This window comes from Haemaphysalis longicornis, unplaced genomic scaffold (genome assembly GCF_048455015.1).
Source record: "Haemaphysalis longicornis isolate Haplotype H1 unplaced genomic scaffold, Haemaphysalis longicornis Haplotype H1 scaffold_3, whole genome shotgun sequence".
Lineage (NCBI taxonomy): Eukaryota > Metazoa > Arthropoda > Arachnida > Ixodida > Ixodidae > Haemaphysalis > Haemaphysalis longicornis.
The window spans coordinates 126,523,915-126,544,028 of record NW_027526335.1 but is presented as its reverse complement, the minus strand read 5'-3'; the positions used below and the strand labels follow the sequence as shown (position 1 = coordinate 126,544,028).

Sequence of the window (20,114 nt, the reverse complement as noted above, 5' to 3'; positions counted from 1 at the left end):
GCAATTATTCCGATTGATACAGCAGTGGTGTCCGGGCTAGCAGTTAGATTCCGGTTGTGTGACAGATTCGGTTCGACAAAATGCGTTCGTGAACTGCACACACCCTCCCACCACACGCCAAGCCCCGTCACCATTCTGCCATCGCGGCAGCTTTTGACGAGGCTTCCGTCAACTTCAATGCGGACGGTAAGTTATGAAATGACAATACCACTGCTAGCGCAGTCAAGAAGTCCCTGCCACGCCGAGTGCAAATCCTTAATGTGATTCTTCGTAACGGGAAATGTTTTATAGTCATTTTAAAGCACGCGGAACGAACAGAAAAAATGCACACAAAAATTAAAACCACAATGGCATTTTAATAAGGAAAGACGAGCGATGTCAAGGATAATGTTGAAAACTTCTGGAGTACTCGAGAAGAAAGGCTAGAAAAAAAACTCAAGGACCACCGAGTCACGGGCGGATCGTTCACGAAGTTGTTACTTTGAACAACACGAACAAAGGCGAAAAAACAGAGTTCGTTAAGCTTGAATCTTCAAGCAGGCATCCGAAAACTCACGATAGAACACTGAGTGAAGTGCACACCACTTGTGCGGCCGCTTCACGTTCAACGTTCACTTTGAACAGGAGCACGGCCTCCGGTCGGGAACAGCGCACCTAAGGTCTCTCATCGTCTGGTGCCGGCTTCCGGTCGATACCCTGGTGCCACAGCAGGTGCTTCTGGTGGCAGTTTAGTCGGTATCGGCACCAGCCGAGCTGCCTCCACGATGGGCACTCGTTTTGCTCGGCGCGGAACTCTGGGCGCACCGTTTGGGCCCTCGCCGTCGAAGAGGCCAGGCCGCCCCCGACCGCACCCGCGCAAGCGTCGCCCGAAGCCTGCTCCCATCCTCCGACTCCCGGGTCAGCGTCGACGGGCTTCGGCTGACTGGGCGCCGACGGCGTGTCCGCGAATCGAAGCTCCATCCGTTGGCCGCAGAACACCTTGCCCTGCATGGAGTTCATGGCGGCAGTCGCTGCCTCCGGCTTGCGGAAAGTGACCAGGGCGCGGTTCCGCTCGTGGCGCACCTGGACTGCCTCGAGGAAGCCGTAGGCAGAGAAGTGGCGCCAGAGGGTGTCCCTGGTCACCTCCGTCGTGATGCCGCGCACCCGCAGCGAGCGCCACCCTCGCGGATTCGCGGGGTCCGTCTTCGGGCCCACCCTCGGAGGCCGCCTCAGTGCGTCGACGGCCCTTTCAACGTCACCCCCGTTCGCTTGAAGCGCGCGATCGGCCTCCTCGATGTCGAAGCCCATGGACAGTAGAAGGTGTACGCGTGCGGCGTGCACCTCCTTCTCGGCTTCCTCCGAGGTCGGGTCCCGCCGCAGCACCCACTCGAACGACTTTATGGCCTCCTGATAGTGCCCGAGGCCAAACAGGGCCCGACCGAGTTGAATGCGATGTCTCGACAAGTAGGGGCGAAGCCTTATGGCCATTTTACAGTCGGCCACGGCCTGTTCGTATTTGCGCAGAGCGCAGAAGGCGTACGCCCGGTCGCCAAAGTACCGGGCGTCATGTGGATCCAGCTCGATGGCCCGTGTGTACAGATCAACGGCGTTCTCGTGCCTGCCCGTGTCAAGGAGGTCGTGGGCGCGTTTTCCGAGGTCGCGAGCTTCCGCCCGCCGCGATGAACCTTCATGCCTGGTCGGCACCGTCCTCGGAACGGCTCCGCCTGTACGTGCACCAGCTGGCAGATATCCTTGGGCGCCGCCTGGAACGGGGTTCATCTTCCTTGATCGCAGGGGCACTTCTGTGTCCTCGTGAATGGCTTTCTGTCCTCACCGCCTGCGCTGCAAAGAAATGCTGTGTGAAGATCGAGAAGTGGCGCCTTTGGAATCTCCATGCTCAGTTTTAACTTCTGCTGCAGCCTACAAGCTTTCCCTCAAAGTGGGTGAATTAAGTAGGTGAACAGCGTTATAAGCATTTGGACGTCTCGGTTCAGAACGCGAGCATCGTCGCAAAATACCGCATGGGGGCTGTACGATTGGCGTATATACGGGGAGATTCGTAATTACGCCGGGGAGGGTTTTCTCCGTACGCCTCCCACACGGGAGCTATCCCTATAGCGAGGGGGCATGCAAATTCGCCGAAAAACAGCTGAAAAGCCACGCGATGTATCTTTTTCGTTGGAAAATGTGCATTATAAATGCCTTTTTTTCCCGCCGCTTCCCTTATAAAATAATGATGCGTTCTGAGGCTTCTTTTTTTTTGACACGTCCACTGCCACCCACTTGTTCCCGGATGAGCTTACAATATTGTGTCTGAATGTTTCAATGCTGGTTTGCGTTTTGGAAGGACTATAAAGACATGAAACAAGGATACCAATATTCTCAAGATGGCGTTCCTTTAGCCTGCACAGCGCACAATACGTACAAGGTGAACATACCCGCTCAGAGACAAAATTGATAAAACAATGACAAGTGGAACATCAGCGCATTTTCTGCTCGATTATTTGTGAACTCGTATAATGAGGGTTAATTCCCGGAGCTTATTAGTAGCTACAAAGCAAGTACTTCCATGTTTTCGATGGATTACGATATAGTCAATGCTGCAAAACAAATGAAAGGAGCCGGGAAGGGGGAAGTTTTTTTTTTCTTTCATGACCACACTGTTGAACAGGCAACGACACCCCTCGGCGCTCAACTGCGTTATTGGAAAAGGGCCGGCGAATTCTAGTGCGCAGTCTTCTGTTGGTTTTGTCGTGTTAGTTTCGGCGCTTTTAATGTTTAGATGTTGTGAGCGAATATGTCTTGACAGACGTCTAGCAGAGGAAGGTCTAGGCAAACGTGTGTCGTTGGCTACGGAAACTCGTCCGACGCTATTAAGGTTGGGTACACAAGCCTGATTTCTCTGGACAGTTCTGCCTTTTGTGACCCTGTACGGTTAGCTGCACCCCAACCTGAGTAATAATAAAAGTATAAGCATTAGTACGAATTTCTATCGGTTAGAAAATCACAACGGTTTCCGCAGAAGCCTTAATGGCGGGATACCTGAATACGGATTCATGGATATATACGGGATGCCCGCCGATGCCCCGTCAAGTGCTCACAACGTCAGCGCCACAAGAAAACGTTAAAGGGCGTAGCCCAGCAGCAAGGAGCCAAAGGCTATACCAAGAAAGCTCAAACAGGAACAAAACTGGCATTCGTTTTGTGACCAGCTAAAGGGCACAATCAGTATTCAAACGCACATAACACACGCGCCACATTATTGACAGCACCTTATCTCGATCCGTCACCAAAGTCCAGAAACAGTGAATTAGAACCCAAAAAACGCATTCAAATGATCAATGCCAACCTCATCAGCTATACATCGGCACACCATCCCCTCTTCCGAACACGGGGCAGAAGGTTCTTTCACCCGTTCGTAATTGCCGCAAGCACTACGAAGTCCCTCCCAAAATACTACCTCGGGAAAAGACATGACCACCGATAGACTATTCAGGCGCTTGGACCAAGGCACTGAAGATTTGGTTCTACAATATGGATTTTAGCAAGTCTTCTCACAAGGCACCTCATGGGAAACTTCTCCGCAAACAAGAATCTATATGACTTCCTTTGTCTGTTTTACGGTGGGTACAAGTTTATCTCATGAGTAGAAACCAGTACGTTGATGTTAGTAATTGTTCTTCGAATGTATGTAGTATTTCTTCTGGAGTTCCGCAAGGAAGCGTATTTAGACCGTTGTTATTTTTAATTTGGGTGAATGATTCGGCTTCTGTCATTCCGGCAGACGTTTCATTGCGGTCGTTCGCGGATGATTGTGTTGTTTTAAAACAGGTTGTATCACCAAACGAGCATTGTTCACTATAAAGTGCTATTTCTGCTATTTACGGGTGGTGTGAAAAATGGGATATGAAATGAAAAAAAAAAACTGTAATGATGCGCATAACCAGATAAAAGGTAACGAGCACACATTTCTATAAAATTCAAGATTGTATTATTTCTGAGGTAAAAAATTACAAATACCTTGGCGTCACATTGACGGTCGATTTAAAATGGTCACCCCATATCTCGAAAACCCGTGCGTCCGCAGTGCGCAAGCCATATTTTCTCAGAAGAAGACTCAGAAGCATTCCGGCCAGTACTAAAATTTTAGCCTGTAATAGTTTTTTTAAGGAGCAAATTATATCATGCAGCGGTAATATGGCACCCACATACGAAAAAAAAGGTAAAATTCAACTAGAAAGAGTCAACCGCAAAGCCACGAGATTTATATTGGGGAAGTACAAAACGGAGAACTTCCCCACTCAGTTAATGCAATATAATCATATTCAGACCATGGAAACTCGCAGAATGATTAGTCGTATTGCATTCTTACACAACTGTCTCTCAGAAGTTTTTTTAAAGAAGCTACCCGATTATGTAAAACCTCTCGCAAAGAGGAGAACTCGTCACAATCACCAACATCCATTGGCTCCAATCTTCGCAAAAATAAATAGCTGTACGAACAGTTTCTTCCCTCAAACAATTGAAGGTTGGAATTCGCTTCCTGCACAATTATTCCTTTGTTTCAATTTCGTCGCTGAGTTAGAAAAACATTTCTCTTATTAAATTTTGGGGACAAAACATTTAATCATTCTTGTCAATGTGTGACCTTCTTTATGCGAATTGTGCCGTGCATTCCCCGTTCTACCCACACCTGCTTGGGCCAGATTATTGGCCTGCAGTGTTGTATTGTCAAATAAATAAATCACCACTGGGACCAGCTCATTGTGCTGGGCCAGTGAAAACACTCAGACATCGCCCTAAACGCAAAATCCAAGAAGCCCACCTAGGCTCCATTGCTTCGCCCCACCTGCCTAATCTCGTGCATTCGGATGTTCTAGCTAGATTTCATAGTCATTTCCCATACCTCCCATACTCATTCCTTTCTCTTTTTATCCCCAGTACCCTCCCCGCAGTGGGAAGTAGCAGGCCCAAGATGACTTTCTCAGGCCGACCTCCTTTTCTTTTCAATAAGCATCTTTCTCTCTCTGAACGAGTAAAGTGCCAAAACGCTTCACCGCCTGCCTAGAAGGTCCGGAACTCTTCACCATAATTATGTTGGTCTTCGTCAATCTCTCAACTCAAGATGTACACCTGTCCTTTCAGCGACTCCAAACCCAAAAGGTCGCTCATCAGGCCGTCCCAAAAAAGCTCATTACCACTAACGGCGGAACGAAGACTTCCAACTTCGTTAGGGGCTTCCTCATTAATTAAAAGCAAACATCTGACTCCGTCCGCAAATATAACCCTCATGTAATAACACCGGCCAACGGGACACCTGAGGGCTCGGTAATTTCACCCTTACTATTCATCATAGCCTTCTTCCACATCGCCTCATTTACGCCATTTTTGAAGTGCAGGCATTGTAAGCGGATAGACCACTGAAGGCTGAACTGTGAATCCTCCTGATTAGGTCTCCTTGTGAATCCTCCTGATTAGGTCTCCTTGTATAAAATAGCCGCAGCCGCGGCACCGAGTCATCTCTGGTCTACCCCCATACCGCGAGTCAAGGCTAGGAATACGGAGTCTCATTCCATCACGATGAGATCGGCGAGGCCCTCCTGCCTCAACTCCATATTAGCATAACACACTCCAGCCACCCCATTCGCCGCATCAGTAACAAACATTTCGGCTGAAAGAACACGGCACTTGCGACGTTTTACAAGGCCCGTGCTTCTCTCCAAGCTCACGTATTGCACGCCGTTTCTGGTCAAGCTCGAACCTTATGAACGAGGAAAGTCGGATGCCCTTGTACGCGAGGCCTACAAAGCGGCACTGGGACTAGTTACGTATACCAGCAGCGAGGACCTCCTAAAAATTGGAATTTATAATACCGTAGAAGAAGTCATAGAAGGCCAGCGGATGGCACAAATGAATCACCTGACCCTATCACCACCGGCCAGACGGGTACCCAGCTCATCGGGACACCACGCCCAAATTTAGAACGCCCGTACCCGCTCCCGCCGCTCACACGGTACACGATGCGAGTCGCTGTCATACCTCGCCATATGCCCCCAGCTTTCATCAGGGGCCGCTGAGAAAATCGAATTGGCTATCTAACTGCAAGATACTCTGAAGACCCTCAAATCCGCTACACAAACACCGCACAGAGGCCTCCATTCCCCCCTTCCACATCACGAAGGACCACTATTGCTGTAATGATGCCCTGCACTATTGCTGCACTGGTTGGGCTGGGTTAGGTTCGGTTACGCTAGGTAATATCGGATTGGTTAAGTTACGGTACGTTAGGCCACGTCTGGTTGTTTCAGGGACTAATTTTTTTCACTGGTGAAATCGTTCGGGAGGATAACAAGACCGCTATTTTCAAGGCAAATGCCACGTGCTTTTATAAGGCCGGCAGAAATTAGGCTAGGTATTTCTCTCGGCTGCCGGCAGAATGGAGGTTTCCAATCTTTAAGGCTGTTTTACAACTAACCTTCGCTGATTTTTTAAAAAGCTACTGTAGTGGCGTTGCTTTTACTCCGGTTCCAGCAACATGCGCGGTCAACTGTCGGGTTGAAGTGCGCACAGTACTTGTGACGCTTCGCGCTTGCATAAAACGAATTAACGCTTGCCGCTGCCGCCAGATTTGCTCTTGGGTGTGGTCTCAAGCGCTTAGTGAGCAAGCGAAGCGCTTCATCGCTACCCACGCGTTTCCAGCGCGAGCACATGAGTCGGCATAGACGCGGACTAGTTACAGAACGTAAAAAAAAAGGCCTCATAATACAAAAACTGGCTGGCGATTACGATACTCCCTAATACAATATTTGGGCGCAGAAGCAGTGCGCTGAGGCAGCACTCACTCGTGGGTTCTCTCGGCGGCAGCGATGATGAGCCTCTCCGTCGGCGGCGCGAAGTGCGTCTCAGGATTGATTGATTGATTCTAGGGTTTAACGCGCCGACGCAACGCAGGCGATGAGGCGCGCCGTAGTGGAGGGCTCCGGATTAATTTTGACCACCTGGGGATCTTTAACGTGCGCCGAAATCTCGAACACACGGGCGTTTTTGCTTTTCACCTCCATCAGAAAAGCGGCCGCCGCGGCCGGGAATCGAACCCGCGACCTCGTGCTCAGCAGCGCAACGCCTTAGCCACTGAGCCACCGCGGCGGGTGCGTCTCAGGAAGAGACCGCGAACTGGGTCTTAAACGAACGCAAATTATAGTCACGCGCACGCCCCCCTCACGTTTTCGCCAGCGTCGCGCAGACGAGCGTCTCGTGCAGGCATACTGACCCCCCTCCCCTCCCCCCCTCCATCACCGCCCACTTTCGTAGAGCGCTCGCGCCGCCACGGCGAACAGCCATCCCTCGCAATTTTGCGACCACTCTCCCCCTTTGCTTTCTTTCACTATTCGGTCTTGCATCGTTCACTCGGTTACGACGCCGACGCGGCTCAGCTTAGAGACGGCCGCCAAAGGGCTGCGCCCTAAAACGCGGCGAAGTCGATCGCCCTCCAGTTCTAAGGACCCGAAAGACGCCGTGGCCAATTAAAAGCTTTGAAACTGCGAGGGGAATAAACTACGTAGTAGAACTTTCGAACGCACTTTTCTTGACGCAGGAGTCCTTCCAAATCCCCGCGGAAACTGAAGATGGCCCGGGGAGAGGTAAGCAGCGATGTACCTGCAAGAAATCATGAATTGTGGTAAGTCACGCTATGCACCAGGAACAACACATCCGCGTGTAGATTACCTTCGAAGCTGAGTAAGCTAAGTCTCAGCAAATGAATGCAGTTCTAAACGCTGCCACAATAAGCCGCCGCCATATAAGAAGTCTTGTTTAGAGCAGAGTTGCTTATTTAATAATTCGATATCCTTAAAATGCGTTTGAAAAACAAAACATTTATTAGTGGCACTGCCAGACGATAACTGCCCGACGCCCGCATACTTTCCATAGTCAGAACAGCGGCAGAAATAAACTGAACATATTGTCGTACCGTGATTCCGAACGAAACCTTGCAAGGAATTCAAATATTTCAGCGCACAATTCTAATAATTTTGAGCAGTCATAGGCAAAGTCGATTGTTTTGAGCTTCCGATTCTGTTTGCTTGACAAACTACAAGACAGCAAAACGCCAGGATATTGTTTGTTTATTTCCTATATTCACCACTGAAGATGCCGAAGTGCGTGCGACGAAATGGAGACAGCGTTTAGCCACCTTGATGCGTCGAAAATCTTTGGGTGGCCCCTTACCATGAGAAGACCAGTCGAAGTTGCCACCATGAGAAGACCAGTCGAAGTTGCCAAAATACGTCAAGAAAAACCCCGATAATTGAGAATAATTTACGCAGATCCACTCCGAGAATGTTTTCCATCTCCTCTGAATGTGTTATAATATCCAGAATGCAACACCGCAGAGCAGTGAGATCTTTCGCCGGTAAGCAGCGCTTAAGTTAACATTAGTACGTTAGTATCGTCTCTCAGTAATAGCATGTGCAACGTGGGTAACAAAAAAATAATCGAAGATATGTCGATGGTTTCTTAACCTGTCATTCTGAATCTCTCCTCCACTCGTTAAAAAGAGAGAAAGCTTTAATGAATACTGAAAAGGTTCGCCCAGAAACGGCGGGGCTTTCTACTCCACTCGAGCCTCTGGTCGAGGAGATCCTTGAAATCGATTTCCCCATGCATAAGCTCTGGGGAATCCCCCCATTAGCCCAGTGGAGGGAGCTAATAGATCGAGTGGAGGAGAGACTCAGAATACGGCCCTTAGTAACGTGTTAGCATCGCAGTCATCACAGCCGCGTCAGCCTCGCGAATTTTCGGTTGCTGGTTTGAGTGCACAGCGCACCAATTCCGCTCTCGTGAAAAGTCGCGAATAACAAACATTTAATTCAGTGGCTAAAAATTCTGGGACGCGCCACGCGCAGAGGGATATCGAACGCAGCTTTCATAGGTACGAAGCTTTGGCTGTGAGACGAACGCTGCAGGCCGTGTATGGCGACCATTAATTCCTCATCCGCACCCGTACCAGCGGCAGCAGAAACGTTTTGTGGAACCCCCGTACAAAACTCAACTCACCCAGACGTAGGGGGGACCGGTAAGAAAGCGTTGCGATGGCCAGTACGAGCTGAGGAAGCCTGCGCATAGGCTGCTTCGTCTGTTCGAGAAGATGGCCGATGTGACCGAAGCGCGTGGGCACGGCTGCGTTGTTGTTGTTGTTGTTCCTGGCGATATGGCTCGTACCCACGTGGGGGATTGGCCAGGAATCGGGCGTGAGAAGGGCTAATGCGCCCGCTTAAAACACCGGAAACTAATACACCTCTCTATTTATACGCAGAAAGAGAAAAAATGGAATTGGTTGAAAGTTATAGGTGGATTTCTGCGGCGACCGAGCTCTCGCGCAGAAGACGACGAAAGCGCGGCTCGTGCGCAAGTGACAAATGACCAGGACGACGGCGACGACCAGTTGAGTAGCTCATACCCACTCAAGGGGATTGACAATTGTCGCCCTGCTACACCGCTGATGCACACTTTCTCTTTTGTAGCGGAGTCACGTGCAGCACGTGCGATGAAGCAGACCTTCCGCATGGGCTCCGTGTTTTTTCGTTTCTAGTGGCGCACATTCCTCATATCCCTAGCTACAACTCATCGTGTCGTGTTCCGGAAGTCACCAGCTACCCGTGGAGCCCTTTCTCAACAAGCTCGGCCCTCTGGCCGCTTGTACGTCGGCCGTCGACTTCCTCCCTCGACCACGCCCGGTGCAGCGCAGCGGCACTTCCTACGCTGGCGGCTGGCGACTGTCGGCGCATGGAGGCTGCACGTGCCACAACAGAGCAGGCTTCGCCTTCCTCTGCCCGCCTCAGCGTGGCGGTTACGGCCATGAAGGGAGTCGCGGTGGAATGAGCGACCATCTCAGCAGAAGAATATGAAGACGACGCTGGCTGGCTTACAAGTCACCGCCGACGCAATAGCCGCGCCCTGTCGCGCCTTGGTTCGACGACGAAAGACTACGCCGGGCATTCTGCGGCAGGCAGCGGTAAGAACGTCTCAGGCAACCACAGCTGCCCAAGGAGGACATCAAAATCGTCATTCGCCCCCGCGATGGCCTGGATGTAACCAAAGTGAGTGACGCTCAACTTCGGGACAGTGTTTTTTGCGCGGCTGCAATCCCATCTTCCCAAGTCTCAGAGGATATTCTCCGGTCCGACTCCCAGCAAAACATTATTATAGTGAGTATCACCGCCCTGGCGAGGGCAGAAAAGTATAACAAGATCAGGGAACTCCGAATTGGCGAAGCCTGCTAATCGACTTCTGCCTACATTGCTCTTCCCGAAGATACCATCAAGGGAGTTATTCATGACATCCCCAGCTATGACACCGCTGAGGATATTACCCACAGCCTCGTGTACTCAAAGAATCCCACAGTACTCCAGGCACGTCGCATGGGCAAGACAAACTCTGTGATCATTGTCTTTGAAGGTCAACGGGTCCCTTACTTTGTTTACTAACGTGGTGCGGAATACCGCTGTTTCTTGCATACGAAAAAATACGAAGTGTGCGCAACCTGCGGCACGGTAGGGCACCGAATGGATGTGTGTCCGCGCCCTAACAGACAGTGCTGCAAAACATGCGCCCTCCCAAACCCACCCGAGGATCATTTCCTGTGAAATCAAATGTGCCATATGTTGAAAAGATCACCCGACAGGAGGCAAAAAATTCACCCCACCTCCCCGAAGGGAATCGTGAGGAAATGCGAATGCACCGGGATCAGCCCGGCGCCGCTGCCGCTTGGTCTCGGCCTCGCGCCTCTTCACCTGAGGATCGACCGAGCGAACGGGAGAGTGGGGCGAGTGTCGAGAGGAGAAGCACCGAAGCACCGCGCCTACCCTCGCCTACACTCTCCCACACACGCGGGAGCTCCGGCGAGCTCCCGCGATGCGAGCGCCCTCACACGCCCGAGCGCGCTCCTCCTCTCCACTCACTCGCCGCTGATCCGCCCGCACCACCTGCTCCGGTTGCTAGGGGAGAGGAGGAGCGCGCGCGCTCGCAGCTGTTGCTATGGGAGAGGGGGTGAGAGCGGAGAGATAACAACTGCGGGCGCGTGGACGCCGCACGGCGCCTGACATGGCTCGACTAAGAAATGCATTCGCATTTAAAAATGTCGTCACACATACAGGACCCCCTTTGTGCTCAGACGGCGCCAACGGTCGCGACAGCAACGAGATCAACCAGGACCTCAGCATCCATCGGACGTCTCCGATCGCCAGCAAGGAACTTTCAACAGTGCCCAGTTGTGTGACGTGGACAAGAAACATCACCGATGCCGCTCCAGCTCCTTCCACAGGCTCCGCCCGCTCCACCCGGGCCCGGAGAACGGAGCAGCGGCGAAGGACAGTAACGGCTCGCACTGCTCTCGTTCGATATCCCGCCGTAAGGGAGGACATCGCGAAGCCTCCCGCTCCGCTTCCCGCTCGAGTCACACGGTCGACGCCTCCGTGCAACCGGAAAAGATGAGCTGGGCAACTCTGGCCCCTCAGCCCGCTCAACACAGTGCAAACACACACAACACAAGCATGGCACTCCGCGCAAGTCCCTCCTTAGAGGAGGAGATTACACGCATTAAACAATCACTCGAGACTGTCATTGAAGAAAATAGGCAGCTTAAGGCGGAAGATGCTCAGCTCAGCGCCCGCTTTACTCCCTCCACAGGACAGTCGCAACAATCCGCCCCTTCAGCGGACGCACGTACTTCAGTTGAGTGTAGGCCTCTATCTGTAGCGGTAGTCTGTGAATCGGAGGAAGACAGTCCCCCTACCAAACGAAAAGCAGGGTTGCCCCTGAGCCCTCTTCCTCAACAAGAAAGTCTCACAGAGCTGGAATATAAAATCCAAAATCGATTTGCCAAGCTGGAAAGTATGATCTCCACACTGGCAAACACACTCACCAAACAACACGCCACTCTGAACTCCAAAGTTCTGGCTCTAGAGAACTCATACATGCTTCCTAGACAAGCCTCTGCGGCTGGTCCCCTTAAATTCAAGCCTTATGTCCGGCCCCCCGTCAGCGAAGGACTAAAGACCCCTGACCCTACTGGCAGTCATCATGGCGCGGACCAAACATCATAAAGAATACTGCATCTGGCAGTGGAATTGTCGAGGGTTTCGGCCCCAAACGAGGAAACCTTCGGCAATACCTAAACACACTAACCCCTGCAGAACCGGAACCAGAACTCCAAGAGTCTGGCGGCCTGGCTAAACTATCTGGCTATCGCTCCTTCAGCGCCGACCTCCCCGGTATCGAGCAAATTTTGGTTACTACCCTTGTCAAACGCAATATACCGGCCATTAAGCACTATACCGGTGTCGACACCGTCGAACATGTTGTTCTCGAACTCCTCTCTGACAGAAAGCGGGGGGTGGGGGTAGTATTTATTTTAAATGTCTACAGCAGCGCCAGTAAGCCTCACAATTCCGCACAGCTTTTCCGCAAAACAGTAGATATCGCAGAAAACAGACCTTGCCTTATAGTAGGTGATTTCAACTCCCCGCACTCTGCTTGGGGTTGTAAGAGAGATACAAAAAAAAAGGCAGACTTTTATGGCAGGAAGCCCAGCAACTAGGCCTCACTCTTCTTACCGATCCAGCCTATCCAACACGCATTGGCAATAGTGTCACCAACGATACAACCCCCGATCTTAATTTCGTAAAAAAACATGCGGGATACCACCTGGCAGAACACGTACGAGAACCTTTTCAGCGACCATTATATCTTGTCTATAACCATCCCTTCAGGTCCGCCCAGCCGTCTCGGAAAGAAGCTTCGAATCGTGAACTGGGACACTTTCCGCCAACTTCGGGAAGCGGCGGCTGAGTCGGATCCCACTGACATTCAGGACATCGAAACCTTAATAGCCGAGCTAAATGACCATGTAAACACTGCCAGGAAGATCATCCCCGAGGAGGCTCCGCTCCAGTAGGTAGATAATAAGCTCCTCCATATGTGGGAGGTTAAATCTAGTATTCAAGCCCGTCTGCAAAAACAAAAACTAAATCGCCCACTACGTCGACGGCTTGCTCACCTCAACCGGGAAATCGAAGAATATGCTACCCGCCTCACGCGACAAAACTGGCACAGTACCTGTGATCGTATGGATGGCCAAATGGGGGTATCCAGGACCTGGAACACCCTTAGAAGTCTTCTTGACGCCGAAAAAAGAAGGCTCATCCAACGTAACAATCTACGAGCACTGTTGCACTCTTTCGAGGGCACTGACAGCGATTTATTGCGTGATATCCAGGCACGCTATATTAGCCCCAGCACGCCAGACCCCCTCCCTGAGTATACGGGGAATCCCAATCCTGACCTAGATAGGGCCATCACGATAGCAGAGGTTCGCGCTGCCATTCAAGGTCTTCGCACTAAATCGGCGCCTGGGCCTGACGGCATTACTAACAAGATCCCCCGCAACCTTGATGATAGCTCGGTAGAGGCCCTAGCGAATTACACGAATAAATGTTGGGAGCAGGGCGCCATTCCCGCCGCATGGAAAACAGCCAAAATCACAATGATTCCTAAACAAGGAAAAAGTCTTCCGCTCGGCAGCCTCAGGCCAATCTCGCTAACATCATGTGTAGGAAAATTATTTGAACACGTTGTGCTCGCTCGCCTTAATCACTTTATGGAAAACAAGATCCTCTACCCACACACCGTGGTTGGCTTTCGTGCCGGACTTTCCACGCAAGACGTCATGTTGCACCTCAAACACGAGATAATCGATGGCTACGGCTGCTCTCCGCTGGATACCAGGGCCGTTCTTACTCTAGATCTAAGGCCTTCGACAACGTCCGCCACGACGCTATCCTGGCCAACCTTGCTGATCTCGACGTGGGCCAACGAGCCTATAATTACATCAAAGACTCTTTCCGAACGCACCGCCCGGCTTGTCGTTGGCGGAATGGAATCCGACATTATTAGGATGGGCAGTAGGGGGACTCCGCAGGGCTCCGTTTTGTCCCCTTTCTTGTTCAACATGGCCATGATTAAACCCCCGCAGCTACTCAATTCCTTGCCAGGCCTTCAACATAGTTTATATGCCGATGATATCATGTTATGGATGTCTGGAGGCAGGGATGGCGATATTCAAGAGACGCTCCATTTATTATCAGCCGAATTACTTATGTCGCGCCATTTCTGGCTCTCAAAAAAGCTGAACAAGATAAACTTAACTGCATTATTAGGAAAGCTTACGAACAGGTGGTTGGAATTCCCATCACCGCATCTACTGAACATTTCGAAGCAATGGGTATCCATAATAGCCTTGAAGAGCTTCTTGAGGCGCAAAGAATAGCACAACATCAACGGCTATCCAGTAGCGAAACGGGGCGCACTATCCTTCAACAGCTCCACATTACTTACGCCTCCCAGCATGGGGAAAAGATGATGCTTACTGACTCACAGAGGGAGCATATCCGTACATCTCCCCTTCCTCGAAATATGCACCCGGTATACAACGTTGATCGACGCCTAGCCAGGGCGGCTGCTCTCCACCGCCGCCTTCGAGAGGAGAAACAAGTGTTCTACGTCGACACCGTGGAATACCCAGACAGACCGGCCATGAGCATAGTGGCCGTGGATAAGCAGGGTAATTCAACTGCCTCTGGTTCAGTCTGTACAATTCACCCAGAGACTGGGGAGGAAGCAGCCATTGCACTAATACAGAAGTGATATTTGCAGTGTTCCTTTATAAAAATCATACATGCTTGATTTTTGCGAAATTAAATACTTCATCAACTGCAGAAAAAAAATTCACTTCGCCGTCGCCTGCTGTCGCCCGCGGCACTAAGCTTCTGACGCCATTTTAACAAATAAACCGGCAACTGTTACAAAAGGTTCCACAAGATAGGTTCCACGTTCTGCTTGGAACGCACGTGGAGTAGGGCAACGTGGTTCTATCAACGTTGAAGTGGGGCGCCTCAATTCACGCGCGTCTCCGCCGTACGGAAACATCGGCATCGGGACACCCGGCCTGGAGCAGTGGAACGCGGTAAATTTTAAATGATTTAGGCAAATATTTGGCGTCTTTACCTTGGGAGGAGCGCAACGCAAGAGGAACAACATGAGACGTGAGCGGGAAAGCGAACAGAGGCATTTACTTGGCAAAAGCCGATAAGACTCTCGCCTTTTGTCGACATTTGCAACGAAAGGCGCAGATACGCGGCCAAATTTTTGGCTCCACACTTGCTTTACTTGGAAATTCGCCGTCCGCCATAAGGAATTTCCCTTCTCTTCAGTCGTCGTAGTGGAGAGGCTACTTGTAGTCCGAACTTCCGAGGAGCCCGATGATCGACGGCAGGATCTGAGACGTGGCTCAGTGGCTAAGGCGTTGCGCTGCTGAGCACGAGGTCGCGGGTTCGATTCCCGGCCGCGGCGGCCGCTTTTCTGATGGAGGCGAAAAGCGAAAACACCCGTGTGTACGAGATTTCGGCGCACGTTAAAGATCCCCAGGTGGTCAAAATACGGCACGCCTCATCGCCTGCATTGCGTCGGCGCGTTAAACCCTACAATCAATCAATCAATCAATCAATCAATCAATCAATCAATCAATCAATCAATCAATCAATCAATCAATCAATCAATCAATCAATCAATCAATCAATCAATCAATCAATCAATCAATCAATCAATCAAGGATCTGAGACGGGAACGGAATAAAGAGAATTTACTCTGGGAAACGAGGGGAAGCCAGGAAGTAGAAAGGTAGGGAAAAGCGAAGTTTCCATATGTTCATGGCTTGCATCAGGTTCCCTGTTTAGACAAACGTTCGCTGTTCATATGGAGTTATCAGTTCACTCAATGTTTCATACAAGGTTAACCCGCTGAAAATGGAGCGTGCATGGGGCCTTCTATGGCAGTCGGCCAGATCTCTACACCAGTTCGAAGTGGCCATTCTCAAGGCACATTGATTAATCAATTCGAGTGTTCCAGGATCTTCTCATACACGATTGGTGTGTTCGAATTCGGATGTAGGTACCCGGCCTATTACTGAAAACTGCGCACGGCCTTGGTCGAAGGCGGGACAGAGACTGAAGGGATGGAGTAAATTCGGTGTGCCATCGTTACGACAGCGTCGGCAGCGGCAGAGTTCTGACCCGGCAGAGGCTGTCTATTTGTATAAAACGCGAGTGGTATAGGTTGCATTAGCGTACACCTATTTGGCGAATACTTCCCCCGAGCGTGAAAACGGCTTAATTTAAGAAGGTCGGAACTTCGTTCGGGAATTCGTGGATTGTGTGGTCAATTCTCAGGAAGTTATCTGATTAGAAGAAAACAATATACGCAGCTTCATGATATTCGGTCAGAGGCAGGAAAAATAAAATACGGAGTTCCCGATGGATCAATTCTCGGTCCGTTGCTTTTCCTCGCCTACATTAATATTATCGTAAATATTCCCTTAACCGCTGATATTGTTCTTTACGCGGACGATACAGATGTTTTCTTCTCAGGACCAGACCTTGGACTGCTAGAATCGGAAGCTAATGCTTGGCTTAAGGAATTTTTTCAAGTGCGGTGCGCGAAGGACATGAAATTTTCCTTCAGTGGATACCAGGTCATTCTGGTATAACGGGCAACAAGATCTCCGATGCGGTCGCCAGAGAAGCCCACGACTTCAACTTCACCGTTGGAATCCCGTTTTCAAACGAGCATAGCAAAGCAGCTGCAATCGACCTAGGATGGCAACTTCAGCTGCCGGTTTGGCAGGATCCTCTGAGCAGTTATGCGCCTCTTCATGCTATAGACCCTCAGTGCAATTTCCCGTATCCACGAGGTCTGCCAAAGCGCACTGAAGGCATGTTACACCGGCTGCGACTTGATGTTGCATACACCCGGAGCTTCTTGTTTAAGCTGGGCTGTGTAGAGTCGCCATTGTGTACAGTGTGCTCTACTACCGACAACATCAGGCACATTTTAAGCCACTGCTCGCGATATGCCAGTCAGCGGGCAACAGCGTCGAAAGCGCTTGTGCGACTACGACGCGGATGTCCTCTGGAACTCTCTCACTTCCTTGGACCCTGGCGAAATCGTGAGGAAGCAGTGCTGGGTACAAAAACACTGCTTACTTTTCTTGCGGAAACAGGGCTAGAAGAGGTTTTGTGAACTCTCTGAGCATGTACAATTTGTATGTGTGTGCATTTCTCCTCTTACTCCCCTTTCTTTTTTCGCTGTCACCTCACTGTATTCACCCCACCTGGAGTAGCAAGCCCTACCGTTAGTGGGGCTGACCGCTTCAGCTTTCATTAAAGGCGTCTCTCTCTCTCTCTCTCTCTCTCTCTCTCTCTCTCTCTCTCTCTCTCTCTCTGAATATATGGCTGAATATTATTAAAATTGCGCTCAACGTAAAAAAAAAACTTATGATTCTTGCTCTGTGGAATAAACACACCCCTTTGGCTCCTTGGGGTTTGTTTCAAATTTGACCTGAACTGGTCGGACCATGTCAATCATGTCTGTTTGAAGACATCTATAGGTTAACCAATTTGATGTACCGACTCAGACAAATCTTTACCAATGTGGTTGAAGAAACAGTTGCATTCTTCACCTATTCATTCATACCTTGTGTATTACCATTTGTTATGGTGATTAGGTAATAAAAAAACTCACTCAGATCGGCTCCAGTACCTTTAAAGGAAACCTTTACGACTCGTATGCCTGATATCTCACACAGGAAGATATATTTTTCAGATTCTAAAAATTTTACGTTTTGCTGAACTTTATATAGTTTCTTTTAGGGCGAAGCCCTTAGGGGGCTGGGGCTGTTGGTGTTTCCTGTCGTCGTCGTAATCGCCGTTTCATGTAGTCACGGTACTAAAACACCGGGAAAACAGTTTAAGCCTCGCGCGAGGACATCGGCTAGGACCAAAACTCCTTGTCTTGTTTTCCGCAGTGCCACGTTCTTCAACCCAAGCTGTGATGGTTTAAAGTTATTTTTCAGTTCAGCTTCTGCTACTTTTGCTGCGTCTTTTGCCCCTGTGGCTTTGAGTTTGATGTACAAAACACTTTGCTTCCTCCTTTCTCCTTCCTCCACAGGGTCAGGGTCGGAGTGACGTTTGGCTTCGCTACTCCTTGTTACGTCTCCGAAATTCCTCTGTGGGATGCATTTTAGTGCTGCTAGTTCACCTTCCAATTCTGCCACCCTGGCAATGAGGTCTATTGTTAGGCCCCTCATCTCCTGAATATCATCTGCCAATGTTCCCACTGCGCTTTCGTCTTCAGTTAACTCGAGTTACTTTTATTAGGCTACTGAGAATTCTTGCGTCAACTTCTTTTACCTTCATTTGCAGTTCAGCTTTGAAGGTTTCCTCCTCCACGTTTTCAATCTGCTTCCGTGACTCATCCTCACATTGGTCCTTTCCGAGTTTCGGGAACTCCTCCTTATTCTCTTTTGCGGGATCCGCCTTTTCCTTCCCTTCCCTTCTGCCTGGCATGCTTTCGTCTCTTTCCTTTTTCTTTTTCTTTTTGCGCTCCAAACTGAAGTCCCTCGTTCTCCTACCTACATCCTACAGTCAAACCCGGCTATAACGAACCCGGATAGAGCGAATTATGCTATATATCGAACAAAAATAATTCAGTTACGGAAATACATGGGAAACGTATTCCTTATAACGAAGTTCACATCCGATATATCGAACTCTGCGCGCCTGGAATGGCCGCCGAAATGCATGGTCTCGGAGCGGCGATTGAGATGTGGATTGGCCGCGACCACGGAGCAAGAGTTGCGACTTAGACATTGCGCCTCGCACGGAGCGACATGACGCCCGGACCAGCGAGTCAGCGAGTCCGGACCAAGACAGCAGCATCGGTGAACTGTGGGAAGAGCTCCCCCACGTTCCCGATGATGTCGCGAGTGAAAGCCGTCCGACGCTTATAATGAAGCGCTTTCGGCAGTCAATGTGCTCCGCCAATGCTTCTTAGATTTTGGAGGACGCGGACTCGAACTGGTGCAAATAATGTTTCGTGTAGAGAATGCTATGCTAGTTGAAGCCGCCAAAACGAAAGTGAAAACAAAAATCACCGCTTTTTTCTTTGCAAAGTAGGCAGTTCAGGCGGAAAGTAGCTTTAATACTTGCAATAAATGGATTATTTTGGGTATGGTAACGGCTACTTTACTGTGTTCGTTTTTGCATGCGGGGATGGTGGAGTTGAGGAGGGGGAGGGGGGCTCCCGCGGATTGCGAAATTGTAACGATAAGTTCGTTATTGGCGGGTTCGGCTATATCGAACTATTGGATATATCGAACTAATCGCGGTGCATATTGCAATTCACTATAAACGGGTTTGACTGTATTCTGCTTTGGGCTCGTTACCCACCACCTGCTGTGACTTACTGATACTGTCCCGAACGTCCTTCTTGTTTCCAGTTTTCTGTTGAATTCACGACGAAGTGGGTCTTCTTTTATGCTAGATCTGCTTCTATCAGGCTCAAAAAGTGGTTATAGATTTCTGTAGCCCACTTAGTTGCTGAGATTTTCGTATATTACTACTCGTCTGGATTTCCAAGTTTAAGGCTCCCATTGCAACAGCCCGATATGATTAATATTAGAGAATAAGTAATATGGAATCTCTCTGCTAATTTCCAGCTAAATTCCTATCACTTTCCTGCTTTTCTATGTGTTACAAACGTATTCTAACAATGCCGAAGGCAAAACTCAGCTCTCTTCTTTTTTACATTTGTGAGTGCAGTCCTAGTTGCACCAAAAAATTCTTCCACACACAGCAGCACCCGAAGACTCACCTTACAAAATTTTCGTTAATTTCACTATTACACACACATAATTTGTGCTCCCTTATGCTAGAAAATTTACTGAACCCAGTGTTATACTTCGTTTTTGAAGAAGCCACCAAACTATTTCTTAATTTAAAGTTAAATTTGACATTTTTTCCCAGTTAAGCCTAGCTTTCGCTTCGAAATTTTGTCTCCTGTTTTCGAAATGAAAACTCTATTTTACGAACTGAAGATTTCTCCCCCGTAGTCTAGAACTGTTTATGGACTATTTATGCTGTGATTTACCTCCTTTACATGCTTATTAAATTCGTAACGTAGTAAAAAATACGAGCTCACCGATGGCCTCCAGGTACGTGTCGTTTATGCTTAGTGGTGCCGCGGAT

General features: G+C 49.7%; 1 protein-coding gene across 3 annotated transcripts; it reads right to left on the bottom strand.

Moving 5' to 3' along the window:
* Positions 1 to 383: 383 nt before the first annotated feature.
* LOC144173421 (uncharacterized) lies at positions 384 to 20,114 on the bottom strand. Of its 3 annotated transcripts, none has more exons than XM_077701855.1 (2): positions 20,068 to 20,114; positions 384 to 1,821 (listed from the first exon to the last, which is right to left on the bottom strand). In XM_077701855.1, exon 2 carries the CDS (start codon positions 1,756 to 1,758, stop codon positions 655 to 657), a length of 1,104 nt encoding a protein of 367 aa, XP_077557981.1. In that variant the 5' UTR covers positions 1,759 to 1,821; positions 20,068 to 20,114; the 3' UTR covers positions 384 to 654. The 3 variants fall into 3 exon arrangements, with proteins under 3 accessions (XP_077557981.1, XP_077557983.1, XP_077557982.1); XM_077701857.1 differs by having other exon boundaries at positions 384 to 1,816; positions 20,068 to 20,111; XM_077701856.1 differs by lacking the exon at positions 20,068 to 20,114 and adding an exon at positions 7,560 to 7,678 and having other exon boundaries at positions 384 to 1,816.